Source organism: Cryptotermes secundus, unplaced genomic scaffold (genome assembly GCF_002891405.2).
Source record: "Cryptotermes secundus unplaced genomic scaffold, Csec_1.0 scaffold120, whole genome shotgun sequence".
Classification (NCBI taxonomy): domain Eukaryota; kingdom Metazoa; phylum Arthropoda; class Insecta; order Blattodea; family Kalotermitidae; genus Cryptotermes; species Cryptotermes secundus.
The window spans coordinates 2390002-2407288 of record NW_019742442.1 but is presented as its reverse complement, the minus strand read 5'-3'; the positions used below and the strand labels follow the sequence as shown (position 1 = coordinate 2407288).

The following is a 17287-nucleotide window of genomic DNA, read 5'->3' as shown; positions in this document are numbered from 1 at the left end:
TACGAACTTGAACCATCTCGAGCATCATTTGCTCTGTGCTTCAAGTCGCTACTGATGACGCTGCTTCCGGCATCAGTTTTTGGTGTCTCTCTTCGTCTGATGCCTACCCTTTGACCTGTCCAGCAAGGGAGGCCCTGCCAGTAGCTACGCTACCGCTGGTATAGCTCTCAGGGTCCTTGGCATACTCAAACCCCCTCACCACGATAAGGTGGAGACACCAACGAGGGAGCAAAACATGTATAAGTCCTAAAAGTTTGTGACGATGATATATTAATACAATTATTGAGTTTTTGGACTGTTATCCACATTCCTGTTTTGTTTTTATTAAAAACGTTTCGGAGACTGGATTATGTCTCCATCTTGAGGAAAAAACCTACTCAGTTGGGTCAGATCGACTGATCTAGCCCTTATGTCCGGATACCAGTTCCAATACAAGACAAAATATACGGGTATAAACCTAACACAAGGCAAGCCATCAGTGGCAGTTAAATCAGACATTAAAAAAATCCACCACTTGAGGCCTCGCACCTATTGACATGTTTGCTTACGAGTATACCCCACAGGGAGTGAATAAAGTGGAGTACACAGTACGGATGTTACGTCCGTGTGTGCTGACATGCCATTACCCAAACCATTTAACAGGTGAACGTTTGTGAAAAAAGGTGCATAGGATTTATAGGTTGCCATTTAACATACGAAAATTAGCATAGGGGACATATAGAATATTGAACGTTTTAAGGTATAAAAAGGTAAAGCTATCCCTGCAACAGGCAGTGAAGGCCCATAGGGTTGTGAGATGTCGAGGCTTCCACATTTTCTAGACAATCGACTCACAAATGACGGTAAAGTTTTCAGCCTTACGCGCCGGCCGCCCTTTACCCCCAAGAAGATTCCTGGTACTCGTTTCTGTTAGAGGCTGAGTGGACCCCAGTGCATTGTAAAAGTTGTCCCTATGCTCAACAAATTAAGCACTACGCCATGAAGACATATGGGAAGTAGATGAATAGATCCACACTTTCCTGACCTCGGCACTAGCTGGAGGTGAGTGGTCAGCTTCACGCACCGGCCGCTTTACCCCCGAGGAAAGAGCCCCCGGTACCCATTGTATAGGAGGTTGGGTGGACCCCAGAACAGAAAATTCTTGCCCCCTACCGGGACTCGAACTCCGACTCCGCAGTCATCCAGCTCGTAGCCAGTCGCTATACCGACTATGCCACCCCGGCTGTCGTATATACTACTGCTTAGAGTAGGAAAATATCTTCCCTTGCATTTCGTTATACTCGCCAAATCTAAAAACGAAGGATGCAGCGCTTAATGAATTCTACATTTTGTGTCATATGTGTGTGTGGATTTATTGGTGGGAATGCCGGAAGGAAAGAGACCACAGGGAAGACCAAGGAGTAGGAGGGTGGACAATATTATAATGGATCTTAGAGAGATAGGATGGGATGGTATGGACTGGATAGATCTGGCTCAGTATAGGGACCAGTGGAGGGCTCTTATGAACACGGTGATGAACCTTCGGGTTCCATAAAATGCTGGGAAATTCTAGAGTTGCTGCAAGTTTGGCGGCTCCTCCAGAAGGGCTCAGCTCCATGAATAAGTAAGTAAGTTGGGTGTGTGGATTATTTTATGACGCTGTCAGTATGTAGACAGTCGCATAATGATAGGATCACTGATGAATTGCAAAAGATTTGGAAGGACGCGGTCGTGACCAATGGACGTACTATCTTGAAATTTCCTGTAGGAACTGAAGGAAACCTCGAAAATCCTCAGTGAGGATAGGCGGTGCCCGGCCGAGATTCGAACCGAGCACTTATCGAATGCGAGTCTAGAGCGTTACCACTACGCCACCCCGCTTGCTTATATTTTATGTAATTTGTATGTACAGTGAAATTTCCTTCTTTCTCGATCAGACATGTTCTCTGTCTATAGTTGGGATGTGCTAGCAGTCTCAGTTTCCATGGATTTTATATTTTATTTGTTATAGAACGAGACGGTAATGGACTCTTTCATTCCGTGGCAATAATTTCTTTAATAACTTCGTAACTTCCCACTGTCTGCTCAGGGAATGTTATTGTTCTACCAGGAAGTTAATTTATTCTTTATTAGTTAGTCAGGCTTGATAAAGGAATTTCTACATATATTCCTCGCGTCAAGTTTCGTAATGGTCTTATAATAGTACAAATTTCCATTAGTCCAAAATACCACTTTCGTAAGTTTTTAAGTAGTTGTTTTCACAGCGAGTCCCTTTGAATTATTCATACCCAGGGTTCTGCGGTATTAATTTGCTTTCGAAATCAATTTACATACGTAAACACCTCTGCTATTATTTTCACTCATGTTTACTTGTTTTGTAAGTTCCGATATGTTAGAATGTTTCTGATAACGGCTTACGAGGTCGTGCTGATATGACTTAGCCCCAAAATATATCAGTGATAAGTACAACGGAAAACTTTTCTTTCCTTGAATCGACAGTTACTCGACAGTCAGGTTATACAGAAATGCCTGTTGGCCGATGACGCACGGAATGAAATAGCTACAATTCACAGATCACAGGAGGTTCTGAAAATGCTGTTACTCTACACGCATATATTTTTCGCAATTAATTGTTTCTTTAAACTCACAGAACCAACAATCCTTATATTTAGAGCACACCAGACACCAACTTTCACTGGATTGAACGGGACTTAGTGTTTTTTTATTGCTAGTGGGGTGGGACTAAGTCCCTTGTACTGCGGCCACTTCTTGCCTATTGTACTAGCCCCAGATGACAGGTGAGGGTGATTGTGGAGCAATTGGTGGGATGAAGATTGGCAGGGGAAACCAAAGTACTCGGAGAAAACCTGCTCCACCGCCACTTTGTCCACCACAAATCCCACTTGAGCAGACCCGGGATCGAACCCGGGTCGCCGCGGTGGGAAGCCAGCGACTAACCGCTTAAGCTATGGTGCAGCCTGACTTAGTGGATTAGATGTGGATTCTGTGAACTCCAGTAGCGATTATTTGCGTATTTATTATATATCCCTGTAAATGAAACCACGCTTCATCAGAAAAAAAAACGACAATAGCGGGTCGATCTCACCTTCGGCGGCAGACAGTAGGAACCAACTGCAAAAATAAACCCTGCTAGCAAAAATCATCCGCAAAATTCGAAAGCGCCTCGCAGCCTGCGGCGCACCGGTCGCTGTGAAGCGCAGAACCGTGAACCGGTCAACAAAGGTAAGAACCTCCCAGTATGTAGGAGTTTACTTTTTTATTCAAACTGACAATATCGTTTTGTGATTTGAAATGTGAATTTCATATGGTATGCTGAAGATAATTGAAATTTCCGCTGTGATTATGAGGAACAGACACACAAACAAGACACTTTCACATTCTAAGAATGTTTTCTTGCGAAACATTTTCCTCATATTTTTGACTGAATGCTTCCCAAGCATAAACAAAAACAATCAAGCCTGTTTTCTGCAGTTGTCAACTTTGTGGTAGGTTTCATTGATGACAGTTTCTTCTCGTTGGGCAGGGAATCAAATCCTTGGTTCTCTTTCATCGCTCACAAACTGTGGGATTCTTCTGAGTCTAGACATTTATTTGTAAGCGTTATATCTTACTAGTTCTAGATTTTATGAAATGGAAATGCGTTAACAGAATGTGAATTCCCCTGTTAATTTAAAGACAGCACTTTGAGATACATTATATTACACACATTACTAATACTGAAGATGTAATCTAAAGATGGTAACCAGGTTCAGCCCCCGGGGATACTGTGGGTGCTTTGTCTGCTTATAATATTTAGTTACCATTTATTTTAAAATGAAGAGTTGTCAGCCTAAATTTTAAAGTTCAGTGGTTAACTCGACACAGACCATTGCATGTAAATTTGAACGCAGCTGGAGTGTAGAAGTGGCAATCTATGTATCATAGCAGCAGTATCTTTGACTAAAGGGGTGGACATTAAATGACCCTTGCACGGCGGCCGTCTGTGTGTGTGTATGTGGCTGTTGCTACGCAACGACCGCTAGATCAGCAGATATATCAGGGCCGTTTCTGGGCATCGGCTCGGTAAACACGTTCCCACAGCAGCAGACACGAACGCAACAATACAATTGTGTTATATATGTGATCCGTTCTGAGTTGTTATAAGCAAGGGACAAGGTTAGACCAAGTTCAGTTCTGCACGGAAGGCTGTGAAGAAAAGAGTTAGTTGCAAGAGTGTTCAGTTGAAAGTCTGGCTGTGATGAGAAGATTTTATGTGTGGGATTTGGAGTGTGTAATTCAGTGAGACTGTTATAGTTCCTGTCTTAAAATCCGCTTCTGGGAAATGGCTAGTGAAGACTGCAATAGGCTGAGGACACTAGTCCCTGTGTGAGTGATCTGTAAAGTGTAATCACGAGTCATGAGTGTATAAGTGGCCAATAAATCCAGTCACACATACTAGATATTTTAGTATATATAGATATTTTAATATAATGCAACAGTATGGATGGGGTATTCTAGTAATTATAGCTTTGTATTTCAGCTTGCATTATTTAGTTTCTTATATGTTAAGACAATCTTATGTAATATATCAGTGTAATCTTCTGACAGTTTCTATATCCAATGGTTATGTACCTGAATGGATTGATGAAATTAATTAAATTAATTAATTAATCCAGATGTAATAGAACATCTTATTAATTCGTCCACTGGTCATAGCCTCTAAAATATATATTAAAGTAATAGCATTCCTCATCTTCATAAGAACACACATATTGATTGCAAAATCTACAGACAGTAACAGAAGTTATATTTGATATATTTCAGTGAGCCCAAATAATCAAGTAAGACCACTGGCTCCACAATGGAGAACATTGACAATAGCAGTCCTATACAGGAATTCTTTAGAGGGAAAAACATTTTCGTTACTGGAGCAACTGGTTTCCTTGGTATGACACTGATCGAGAAGCTGCTCAGAGCATGTCCTGATGTTGGAACCATTTACGTGCTAGTCCGTCCCAAGAAAGACAAAGATGTTTCAGCAAGATTAGAAGAACTTACTAAGAATGCAGTAAGTACTGCACTAGATATTCTGACTTCCCTTATCATCTGTTCTTTATCTCCACAGTTGACATGGAATTCTTAAATAAACTAAGGAACAAAATTAATAATTTTTTCCCTGTATCTGCAGTTCACAGCTTCACCAGATGCTTACAGACATTGTCAATTACCTAAAAAAGTTGTCGGGTGTTCAGGTGATCAAGAAGTTCCCTGGTTGTAAAAAACATGTGTTCTCAGAAACTTGAGTCAGTTCAGGCTAGTTCATGTTCATATCTGTTTGGTCATTACCCTCCCTTATGTTCCTAGGTTTCCTAGGTAGTATTTTCTGTTGAGGTTTTCCAGACATTTTTAACACATTTCTTAGTTCCTTCATGCATGCTGCATGTCCTACTCATCTAACCCCCTTCAGTTTCATTACTCTAGCATTGTTAGGTGAAGAGTAAAATTTATTAAGCTCTCATTATTTAATTTTCTCCAGTCTCCTGTTATTTTTTTTTGACCCAAATATTCTCTGAGCCTTTTCCTAAATACCCTCAGGTTTTGTTTGTTTAATTGACAGGCCAAGTTTAACACCTGTACAAAAAGCAGGTAAAGTTGTAGTTTTTTATGGATTAATTTTCAGGGTTGTAGCATGTCCCAGTTAGAACTGTGTGTACAGAATATGAATTAACTTTATTGATGCACTGAGTGGGTTGGTGTGGTGGTAATGCTGTAGACTCACATTCAGCAAATGCTTGGTTGCGACACTGACTGTCCTGCTGGGTTATCCGTTGTTTCCACAGGCTTTCTAGGCAAATGCAGGGCTAGTACCTATATTAGGCTATGATTGCTTCCTTCATTATTCATCAGTTATCCTACCATTTATTTGACACTGTGTAGTTTAGATATTGAAAGTGTCATAAAATAACAGATAAAAAAAGCTGTTAATGACAGGGAACATAGATTTACAATGTTTTAAATTCCATTGTCATTTTAATGGTGTGCTCAGGTGGGTAGCACTTCTGCTTTGAACTTGGGAAACCCCAGGTTAAAATAGTGTTCTGGGAACTGGCTACCAAACTGAGGTGTTTCGTGTTTCTCATCAGGCTCCCCAGCCACATGCTGAGATAACACTTTAAATTAGGCTTTGACTTCTTCCTTCTGCATTCTTTAAAACTCAGTAATTATGCATACTCTGAGCTATTGACAGTGTTGTTCAGTAAGCTGTAGATCAGGTAGATTCTAAAGGGCCTGATAATGGTGTAAAACACTTGAGATTACTGGGTTTCTGGACCCTGTCCATATTCCAATATTCTACAGAATACTAAAGAACACAATGTTTTGGAAATTGGATCTGTTTCCAGCCTCAGGTAAAGGATGGGAGACACATACTCTATTGGATCCATTATATAAAGCTAACATCCAGTGACTTTCAAACAGACCCAATGGAGTGTCTTCCACATTCTCACCTGAGGGCAGAAACAGATCCTGTTTTCGAAAAACTGTGTTCTATAGTGTTCTTTACACTCACTCACTCACTCACTCATGCAGCTGAGTCCTTCTTAAGTAGCTGCCAGTTGTGCAGCTACTCAAGACCTTTCCATCATTTTATGGAACCCAAAGGTTCATTAGCATGTTCACAAGAGCCCTCCACTGGTCCCTATCCAGAACCAGATCAACCCAATCCATACCATCCCATCCTATCTCTCTAAGATCCATTTTAATATTGTCCACCCACCTATGTCTTGGTCTTCCTAATCAGTCTCTTTCCTTCAGGCTTTACACCAATATCTTATATGCATTCCTCTTCTCCCCCATTCGTTCTACATGCCCTGCCCATCTCATAATCCTTGACTTGATCATTCTAATTATACGTTGAGAAGACTACAAGTTATGAAGTTCCTCATTATGCAGTTTTCTCCAACCTCCTGTCAGTTCATCTGTCTTTGGTCCAAATATTCTCCTCAACACCCTGTTCTGAAATGACCTCAGTCTATGATCCTCCCTTAATGTCAGAGATCAAGTTTCACACCCATACAGAACCACAGGCAAAATTATAGTTTTGTATATACTGATTTTTATGTTTTTAGACTGCAGAGGAGAAGACAAAGGTTCTGGACTGAATTGTAGCAAGCATTACCTGAATTCAATATCCTCTTAATTTCCACCTGAATCAGGTTTTGATTTGTTATAGTTGTTCCAAATATCTGAACTGTGCCACATTTTCAAAATATCTGATAGCTTTCTTTATGTTATGATTTTTCCCTGCATTCTGGTGATGAAATTTACAGTTTCCAGAACATGAAAATGTCTCACAAACAAAATCAAAATGAGTACACTTTTGATCAGTTGTTGATGTTGCCAAATGATAGTATGTTTCGATGACTTTCATATCATTTCTTTCATCTCAAAATCACTTAATGCACACAGATATCTGTGGGTTTCTTATTATTTCGTTTCCACAACAATTTCTGTAAGTGCCGGTAGCATTATTCTCCAGTTCACAGAAAATTTAATGTTGATTCTGTGCTCTAACAATTTATCACCCATGTTTCTGACAGAGAAAAGAAGTACATGATGTCAGTGAAAAACTTGACTGCAACTGTAAAATAACCTGAATTTCAGTAACCAACACAAAACTTCTGGATCATATAGTTAGGTGTTGCAACATGCACCACCTCACCAGTGTTTCCAGCTGCTGCACAGAAATATATGTTGAAATTATTTGTCAGTCCTTTTCTGAAATTTCTAAGACATTGTGTGCCTTGAATCATGCACCCAGTTAGATTGACTCATATTCATGTACAATGTAAAATTATTACAGAATATCTCTGAGCTTAACAAGGATACATAATCCACTACTGCAACTAGGCACGTGACATTTGATTATGTGAAAGAAAAGGCCATACAGATTGCATAGGGAGTATATGATGAAAGACGTTAGTATGGTAATCTACGGAAAAATGAAATGATGAATATAATCAGTATTATCTTGTTCCACAGCTATATGAAAAGTTGAGAGAACTACGAGGTGCAGATATATTCCAGAAGGTGGTTGCTGTGGCTGGAGATGTGGGAGAGGATAACCTGGGATTAACTCCTGCTGATAGAAGAATACTGACTGAAAATGTTAATGTTGTATTCCATTCAGCTGCCACACTGGACTTTGAGGCTACCCTTAGACCAGGTGTCAGTATCAACCTTTTAGGGACAAGAAGAGTTGTACAACTATGCAAGGAAATTTCCCATCTGGAGGTAGGTTGCTCTTGTTACATACCAATGATATATGGAAAGTAGCCTCAGGTATGATAAATGCAGACTGAACATCATGGTGGGTAGCATTCATGCTTCATATTTGGAATGTCCTGGATTATAATTTCAGCCTAGAGGATAGGTATCATAGCTGAGGGCTTTGGCTGTTTTTCACAGTTCCTCAAAGCAGATATGAAGATAGTACCTTAGGCCATGACCACTGTTCATTATTCAATGATCATCCTGTCATTCAACACTGTATTAGCTTAGAAACTGAAAGCACCATTAAATAATAATAAAATGACTCAGTATATATTTATATAATTCCTTTACATGTTTCGGTCAGCTGTGACCACCTTCAGAAGGCAATAACATGTTAAGGAACTACTATTACATATATCATGGTACATAAGGTCATAGTTTTATATAAAGATTTTTAATTATGTTAAAAGATGTTTAAGTTAAAAATATGTTATGAATGTTCTTAATATTTCAAATCTTAAACTACTGAGGTTCATGTCTCCACATCACTCTGTGAAAATGGGAGATTGGGGTATTATTTGCCATCCTCTGACGTGTGGGTAGTGTTGTTTCTCCTTTTGTTATGTATTGAGGCACTAGTGTGACAGAATAGGATGAGTACAATTAAACCATTAAATAACCCAAGAATAAATAAAGCAATTTTTAACATTTAAGTTACTATCTGTAAAATAAAAATATACATATCTGGATTCTGTTTGCCAATCATACATCTCAGAATACAGGATTTTGGTACTATGAAAGCAGGAGGTCTGTGCCTTCATAGCTCACTGTGGCTTTGAGGTCTCATAGTGATAGCTCAAGCATTTAATTGTAATCAGCAAAAAACTGTAGTTTTACAAAGCTCTGGAAGTATGGAATTCATGAATGAATAGATTCTGGGTAATACACATGTTAAAATGATACAGGAAAGTCTTTCTGTCATAATGAAAATATATTGTTCTTTGCAAGTTAGGAGCCATATCAGTTGTATTCTTTTTGATGTGTGGAATGTTACAGCGAGTAGCTTTGGGAAAACTGTGCAATGGATGTCAAAAGGTTTATATATAATTACATGCAGGGAGGCACACGTGACGAAAATAATGGGTTCCAGGTCAGATGATTGGCTCTGTTAGCACTTCAATTACAAGTTCTCCTAAATACAATTAATACAGTGCTGTCACTGATTTACACAATTTACAGTTCATCGTTGCACACCCACTAGGATTCTCAGTTTACACTAGTCGTCTCCTAGCAACGAATCTCAACACAGTAATTAGCACTTCAAATCACTGTGAAGTCTTCTTGCCGTTTCTTGTTCAGTCACCCTGGAACCTTGGAACTCAGCTAAAAACTCTCATGGACTTTGTCTATTACTCACTTCTCCAGCTTATGGCTGCCCACAAACAAACTTTGTTGTCCCCTATAAACCTTCACCGCGCACCTATAGAAAACATGTCATGTGGTCATTATCCACTGTTGTGTGATGTTGCTGCTTATACTGCCTATGCAGAAATGTGTTTACTGAGCTGTTGCCTAGAAACAGGTTGCATAACCCTGTTGTTCTTCTGTTGCATGTGTGTAATGCGGTGTGTTTATCATTATTCTACTGTTGCTTGGCACAGAAAACACAGCCTCATCTATTGTTGCATGATCTAGGAACAGAATGTTTAACAGGAATCTGTCTTTGCAGGAACTTGTTTCCCAACATGTTGCTTAGCAATGGGTGTATATGCGACATTGCTCCCTCCTTAAGTCTGTTCATCTCGAATAGCCTAACGGTGTATCACCTTCCTTTCTGGGGGCTGTGCTTTCAGCACCTTCCTGCGAGTTCTTTTCTCTCTCTCTGCGATGGCTNTGCTTACCAGTTAACACCTCCTTAACTGGTGGATATTTGAATTCAGAAAGCAAGCTCAGAAATATGCAGTGTCCAATAATATGTAAAGTTTTTTTTTTTTTTTTTTTCAAATGGCAGGATAAAATTATCCCAAGTGGCCAATGCTCACACATTTCCAGTTCCTCTTATGCTAACACTGCTAGTAATGCTAGCAGGTTCTTCTTCCATTTCAGAGGTCGTCTATTCCTCCACAACGTCCGATCTTTATTGTCTTGCTTCAGAGGGCACCGACCCCCCCACACTGCCCACTCTCTCACTTTCCACAACCCACTGAACATCCCAGTTGCTTACTTCATGAACTCCAATCTGAAAGCCTTCCTGTTGAACTCCTGGTGCGACGAATGGTCGTGTTCCACTACGGTCTCAAACTGGCACCAAACACACTCCAAGATCTATTCCCGTTGTTCCACTGCTGCTTGGCTTGGACAACATAAAAGCACAGCCTCATCTGTTGTGTAAACCAGCAACGGACTGTTTACCAAGAATCTGTCTTCATGGGAACTTGTTTACCAGCACATTGCCTAGCAACATGTAACAGTGTGTGCGTGTGTATATGAAGAATATGATTTTCTGTGCAGGCTCTTGTACATGTGTCTAGTGCATATGTAAACAGCAATCGGAAGGGAGAAATTGAGGAGATTCTTTATCCCGTGCCAGAAGATGCAAGCAAAGTGATTGACCTCACAGCCAGTCTTAGTGATGAAGCCCTTAATGATCTGACACCACAGTATGTATTTTATACTACTTTTTGACATGGAACCATTAAATCAAGTAGTAAAATCGCTTGAAAACTTCTTTTCTGGGCACAGTGCAGAGACAAAGAACTGCATTTAAGGCAAACACCCTTGGTTCACTGAGTGTGTGAACAACTGAAGCAGGAGTATTAGAGCTCTTGTTATTTTACAGTAAATATATATTTTATTCAGAATTCTAAAAGCACCCAGGCATTGATTAGTTCTGCCAGCTGTGCAGTATGTTGTTAAATATGTCATCAGTTTGAAATTGAAGGCAAAACTGCCTTGATGTTGTGTATTGCAGAACTTAGCAGCTTTAATGATGTACATTGACATTAGGCTCCAAGGATAAACTTTTATTTTAAACACTTGGAATGTAATACATCTTACAAAGCTATCACATGAACAATAAAATATGTCAGTGTATTGGAATATGAAGACAAATAATAAAATTCCAGGACTGATATATTGTGCCTTGGTAACATATACTAGGTGTATAAAGAATAAATGTAAGTAAAAAATGTAAAGCTACCTCTGCAACAGGCCATGAAGGCCCATAGGGTTGTGAGACGTTGAGAGTCCCACATTATTATCTAGACAATCGGCTCAAAGATGGCGGTAAGGTTGTCAGCCTTACGCACCAGCCACACTTTACTCCTCAGGAAAATTATTTAATTAATTCCTGGTACTCATTTCTGTTAGAGGCTGAGTCGACCCCAGGGTCATAGTGTGGCTGGAAGGATTAGGTCAATTGAAAAAAATCTAACGACCTCATTGGGACTTGAACCCGCAACCTTTGGTTTGTAGCATAGTGCATCAACCAACTACGTTACTGCATGCCCCATATAAAGAATAAGCCATAGATATTATTGACAATTTTTTATTATGTCACACCAGCTGAAGAGAGATCTATGCCTTATGTTACTTATGAGTAAAATGTGTAAATGTGTTTTTAGTAGTGGCCAGTGCACTGTAAAATGGCTGACTTTGTGCAAGAATATATGTGAATCAGTTTGTACATGAAACTTTGAAAGACTGCTACAGAAATGTATTTAGTATTTAATTTGAATTTGGAAAGGAAACTCTCAGCCAAACTAGAACATTTGAATTTGCTGAATTTAAAAATTTCAGAATTTCTGATATGGATAATCAAGGCATGAATAAACAGTTATCCATGTCAGATGAAATTCACGATGACAGACAGGTAGAGTGTCAATCAGCTGTTCTATTTGATGTTCTGAGACATGTAAGACATGAAGTTTTGGAGAAATGGCCTGAAAATAAATTCACACTTGTTGCATCATGATAATGCTTCAGCTGACACAAGGAAATTCTTGATGAAGCATAACATCCCACTGACGCTGGCCCACCTTATTAAGTAGATTTATTACCTCATGACTGTATTCTGTTTTCCACAACATTGAAAAGTACACAAGAGATGACAACATTGTTCAAAGTCCTAGAAGTCATCCAAAATGCAACCTGATAATTGAGTGGCACACCAAATAAGAGAACTAGAAGTGCTTCAAGTGGCAGGACCACTAATTACTTTATTAATTCAAGAGTGGATTTATTTGAAGCTGCTCAGATTTGGTTAACAGGTATGACTTAACTGTTTCCATCCCAGCAACACTGCTTCCAGCGTTTCCTGTACTTTAGTGGTTTGCAGTATTGCTCTTGAAATAAGCTAGTATCAAACAGTCTACATTTATCAATAGGCTCACAAGAGGCAACTAATTACATCTTCTAGCAGCAGAGGAAAATATTTCATGCTGAAAGTGAATTCTGAAAGATAAATATATTGTTTTGCCATGGCTTGTCCCTGTCCAATCATGGTGAAATGTGGTAGTCTAGAAAAAACATTGGTAAGTGAATGTCTCTGTGGGAGTAATCGTGTTAATATTCCTCAGGTCAGTTGCTGGACAGTGAGAGATTGTGTGTGCAATGAAGCTATTAGAGAACAACTTACCATAGCTAACATTTTAGATTTTGAGAAATACAGAAGACTGTGGAAAGGACAGAGGATAATAGACTACCAGTGAACACCACAGTACAATACAGTACAGACACCAGGAAGGACAATATCTTGGGAGACCTGAATGAAGGTGATCTGATCAGCAGTGATATCAGAACAGGCCCCAGTAATACTGAAGGATGATAATGACAGCAGTGGCAATGATGACAATGATAATTTAGTGGCAGGCATTAGTCCTGATTTTTGTTTTGCCGAGATCTGTTGTCTTCAGTAATGGGAAATCTTTGTCTTAGAAAAGTTTAGAGATATGATTCTGCTTTCTCTTTCTGCATGGTAAAGTTTATAAAGTGCATACTCCATACATCAGGAGTTGTTGACTTGCATTCCAAAGGATTTGCAGTGATGGTTTTGCAACTTTTGTTTCAGGCTTCTCCATGACCATATAAACACATACACATTCACCAAAGCTTTGGCAGAACATGAAGTTGCTAATGCCATCAGTCAAGTGCCATCAGCTATTGTCCGACCAAGCGTGAGTGAGTATTGTAAACAAGCATATCTCTGAGATGAGCCATGGCAGGAATTATAAATCTGAAAAAGAAAAAGTGAATTAAAATCTCTTTTCCCAGTAGAGTTTCTGTTCAAAATACTATAATGTATTCAGTGTGTACTAGTAGATTTACTCATTCTCTGCCTAGTGTTGAAGTTGAAAATATGTGGGTCTGTACTCTGCCCCCACCATATGTTTTCTTCGCATGATAATTAATTAAGCCCAGGAACAACTTCATTTTATTTCCCTCCAATGTAAAAAAGGCTTTGTATGGTCACATATTACAGTCTTGCATTAATCTCTGTTTTATACAACAAATTTTAACTTCATAACTATGATCCTTCTTATTCATGTAATTAAATCAAGAAGGATGAGGTGGATGTGGGGGACATGCATCATGCATGGGCAAAGTAAGGAATGGTAACATGATACAGTGACAACCACAGTAGGAGTTCTTTTTCGAGCAGTGGATTCAAATGCTAAACTAAGGACTCTCTTAAAATGGAGGTAATTTAACATTGAAATTTATTGGCTTGGGTTCAGTGAAATTGAGTGTTTAATGAGGGAAAATCTTAAACAGAGGAATGTTAGATGGGGATTCCACTGTAGAAGAAGTGACAAGCTTTTAATAGCTTGTGTTATATTGTGTTGACTCGGGGAGGACAGTTTCCAGTCACCCTAAACACTCAAGCCACTACTGGGTCCACTGATACAATACCCAATCTTTTAAAGGCCCTTTGAAAGCCCAGACCTCAGTATTAAAGCTAGAACCTTTCTGACTTGAGACCCTTCTAATATCTATCAGCTCTAACCATGGATGGTGGAAAATCTTTATTCTCTGCCCAGCCAAAACTGGATATAGAAAAGTATATAGTAGAAAGATTTTTCCTTCTGTCCACATTTGCTACATATGGCATTATCTGGGTGTCCCATGACATATAGGTGCCATCTCAGTGGCCAGTGGTCAGTCAACAATCCAGTTACCAGACTACTTGCTCATGGCTGAGAGGGTCCATAGTTTATCTGAAGGCCCTTAAATGAAGCTATACAACTGTTGTCACTCATACCCATCAATACCCACTCAATAGCATCATGGAGGCCATGCCTTCAGACCTGTTGATTCATGCCAGCTTCTGCAGGTGACCATGGCCAGGTTAACTCTCAACCACCATATACATTTGATGCTGTGATGTGGATGGCGCAACAGGCAGTAGGGGTCACGTGAACTCTGCGGTCTCGCGAGTGACATCACATACCGCCACTCCTTCCATCATTATGCAACGCTCGGTAAACACCCCTCCCCGCAGGGATGTAACAGCACTTCCCACAGTGACGTAACAGGAGACACCACGGTTACTACACAGCAATAAACAACTCTTGGCAGTGCTGCCCAGCAACGCCTGTGAACACGGCGATTATGCAGTAGGGAAGCGAGGTGCGTTTTCCGCTGTCTGGCTGAGGGTTTATAAGAGAACTGGAATGCCTAAGCAGTTCAGTTGAAGTCTAGCAGTCGCTGAGTTCAGTTGCAAAGAGTGAATTGTGAATATGAAGAAGACGTTATAAGTCTAGCAGCCATGGAAAAAGAAGAACCAAATGCATGATAAGAAGAGTTTATGTGTGATAATCAGTGATAGTTGGTGATAACTCAGAAGGTATTGGGAGTGTGTACTTCAGTGACACTTGTATAGCTCCCGCGTTATAAATATGTGAAGACTACTGAAGAAATTGTCATGGGGGTTTGTAAATTGTCTAAACCCGCAACAGTGTTACAAGTATTTGTAGTTATGACTTGTAGGTTGTTAAATAAACCAGTTAACAATCTGAACTGTGTCTTCAGTAGCAAAACATGTTAAAATACTTTTTCATTGTGAATAAAGACAAAATTTGATTAGGCTGTATTCATTCAGAGCAGTATTCATAATATCCATGTGGACAGTTGGATGAGGTGAAAGTAGTAATTGCTTTGTCTGATATTCTGGAAAGCAGAACAATAAATGGTATTGATTCATTGTAACAGACCCAGCTGAGTAAAGTACCTCACTTGAGTACAGCAGTGGATCCAGCTCCTAAAACATGTTCTGCGTTTTACAGTAATAGATAATGGACAAAGTACAGGAAACTAGAATATTAAGTGTAATACACAACCATCATTAAAACCCTTCAAGACTGGTTACTTATCATTTCAGAAGAACTTAAAAGTCTGATAAGGATTGCTGTAATGTTGCAGTTACTTGTGCTTGGAAGGAACCAATTCCAGGCTGGACTGTTTCTAAGAATGGACCGACAGGCTTTCTAATGGGTGCAGCAAAGGGTATAGTGCGCCGCTTGCCTCTTGATAAGGATGTCATTTACGATTATATTCCCGTTGACATAGTCATCAATGAACTCATTGCTGCCGCATGGCATGTGGGCACAACCAGGTATGCTAACTTTACATTACTGACACGTGCTTGAGTAGCCTACTACATCACTGCCTGCATCACTACACACTGTAGTATGTATACTGTAAACCAATGAATTGTGACATAATGGCTGAGAGCCAGAATAATGGAATGAATAGATGCAGCAATTGCTAGGCAACGGTGCAGTAAACACATTTCCATGACAAATCAAATTATCAGTCCAAACTCCATGTCTATGTGTAGTCACTAACTCATGATAATATCATAACATCTATCTGGCAGATTATGTTCAAATTTTGAGGTCCATTTTGCAATATATCAAGTAATGTCTGAGAGAATGGTATCTTATAAAACACTCTGCTTTGTACAGGAATCTGCACTCTTAACATGTTTGGTTTGAGTTCTCACAGCGATGGTCAAATGCTGTGTAGTCTGAACTACAAAGCATTTCTATCCTAGAAAATAGAATTCTGCTTTCTTAACAGTGATTCGAAGGAAGGTAGAGCAATTCCTGCCCATTAAATGTCCTTTTACCTATTCAACTTACTGAGATAATATATTTTTTTTCATTGTCATGATGCCTGGTATATGAGCTTGCAATAAAAAGAAGTGGGCTACCATACAGTCTTTTGACATGGTCCAGAAAACAGTTGACTTATCTTTGATTAGCTGGTGCAGGGGAAAGTGAAGCAGGAACCTCTCTTCCTACCATGAATGTGTTCAGAAATAAAACTATATTAATTTGGCTAGAATTTTGCAAATTGATAATTACTCGTAGTAATGGTGCATAGGGCTGCACCATAGCTCAAGCGGTTAGTTGCTGGCTTTCCACCACGGCTGCCCGGGTTCGATCCTGCGTCTGGTCAAGTGGGATTTATGGTGGATAAAGTGGCACTGGGGCAGGTTTTCTCCGAGTACTTCGGTTTCCTCTGCCAATCTTAATTCCACCAATTGCTCCACAGTCACCCTCACCTATCATCTGGGGCTGGTACAATAGGCCAGAAGTGGCTGCAGTACAAGGGACTTAGTCCCACCCCACTAGCAATAAAAGAAAAATGGTGCATACCTTTAAAAATGTAACAGAATTGTGATTTTTGTTGTTTATTTATTGTTCTTTTGTGCTGTGTCAAAATCATGTTATGCCAATTGTATTGAGTTGCTTCAGATATGAGCCCAATACTTTATAACTGTACCAACCCACTATGTTATATCTCTTTCAGAACTGAGTAGTCAGGAGTGAATATGTTTATAGGGAATAATGGTTCCTTGAACAATAAAAATACGAGGATCTGAAAACTCAGACAAATACTTTCCATGTATTTGTTTTAATTCAGAGTTTTGAATTATAATTTCTTCTATAAGTTGCACAAAAGATGGAAGAAAATACATGGAAAGAATGCAGTGCAACAGGATGCTGAAATACAACATTTTACATGCATACTT

The 17287-nt window shown here is 39.5% G+C and overlaps 1 protein-coding gene across 3 annotated transcripts in view; it reads left to right on the top strand.

The window, feature by feature from the left end:
* The window catches only part of LOC111873082 (putative fatty acyl-CoA reductase CG8306), a 45988-nt gene that overhangs the window by 19883 nt on the left and 8818 nt on the right, over positions 1-17287 (top strand). For all 3 annotated transcript variants that reach the window (XM_023867485.1, XM_023867483.2, XM_023867484.2), the window contains exons 2-6: positions 4804-5047; positions 8020-8271; positions 10762-10910; positions 13319-13428; positions 15670-15862. In XM_023867485.1, coding sequence (XP_023723253.1) covers positions 4841-5047; positions 8020-8271; positions 10762-10910; positions 13319-13428; positions 15670-15862 — 911 coding nt within the window. In that variant the 5' untranslated portion in view covers positions 4804-4840. The remainder of the gene's footprint in view (positions 1-4803; positions 5048-8019; positions 8272-10761; positions 10911-13318; positions 13429-15669; positions 15863-17287) is intronic.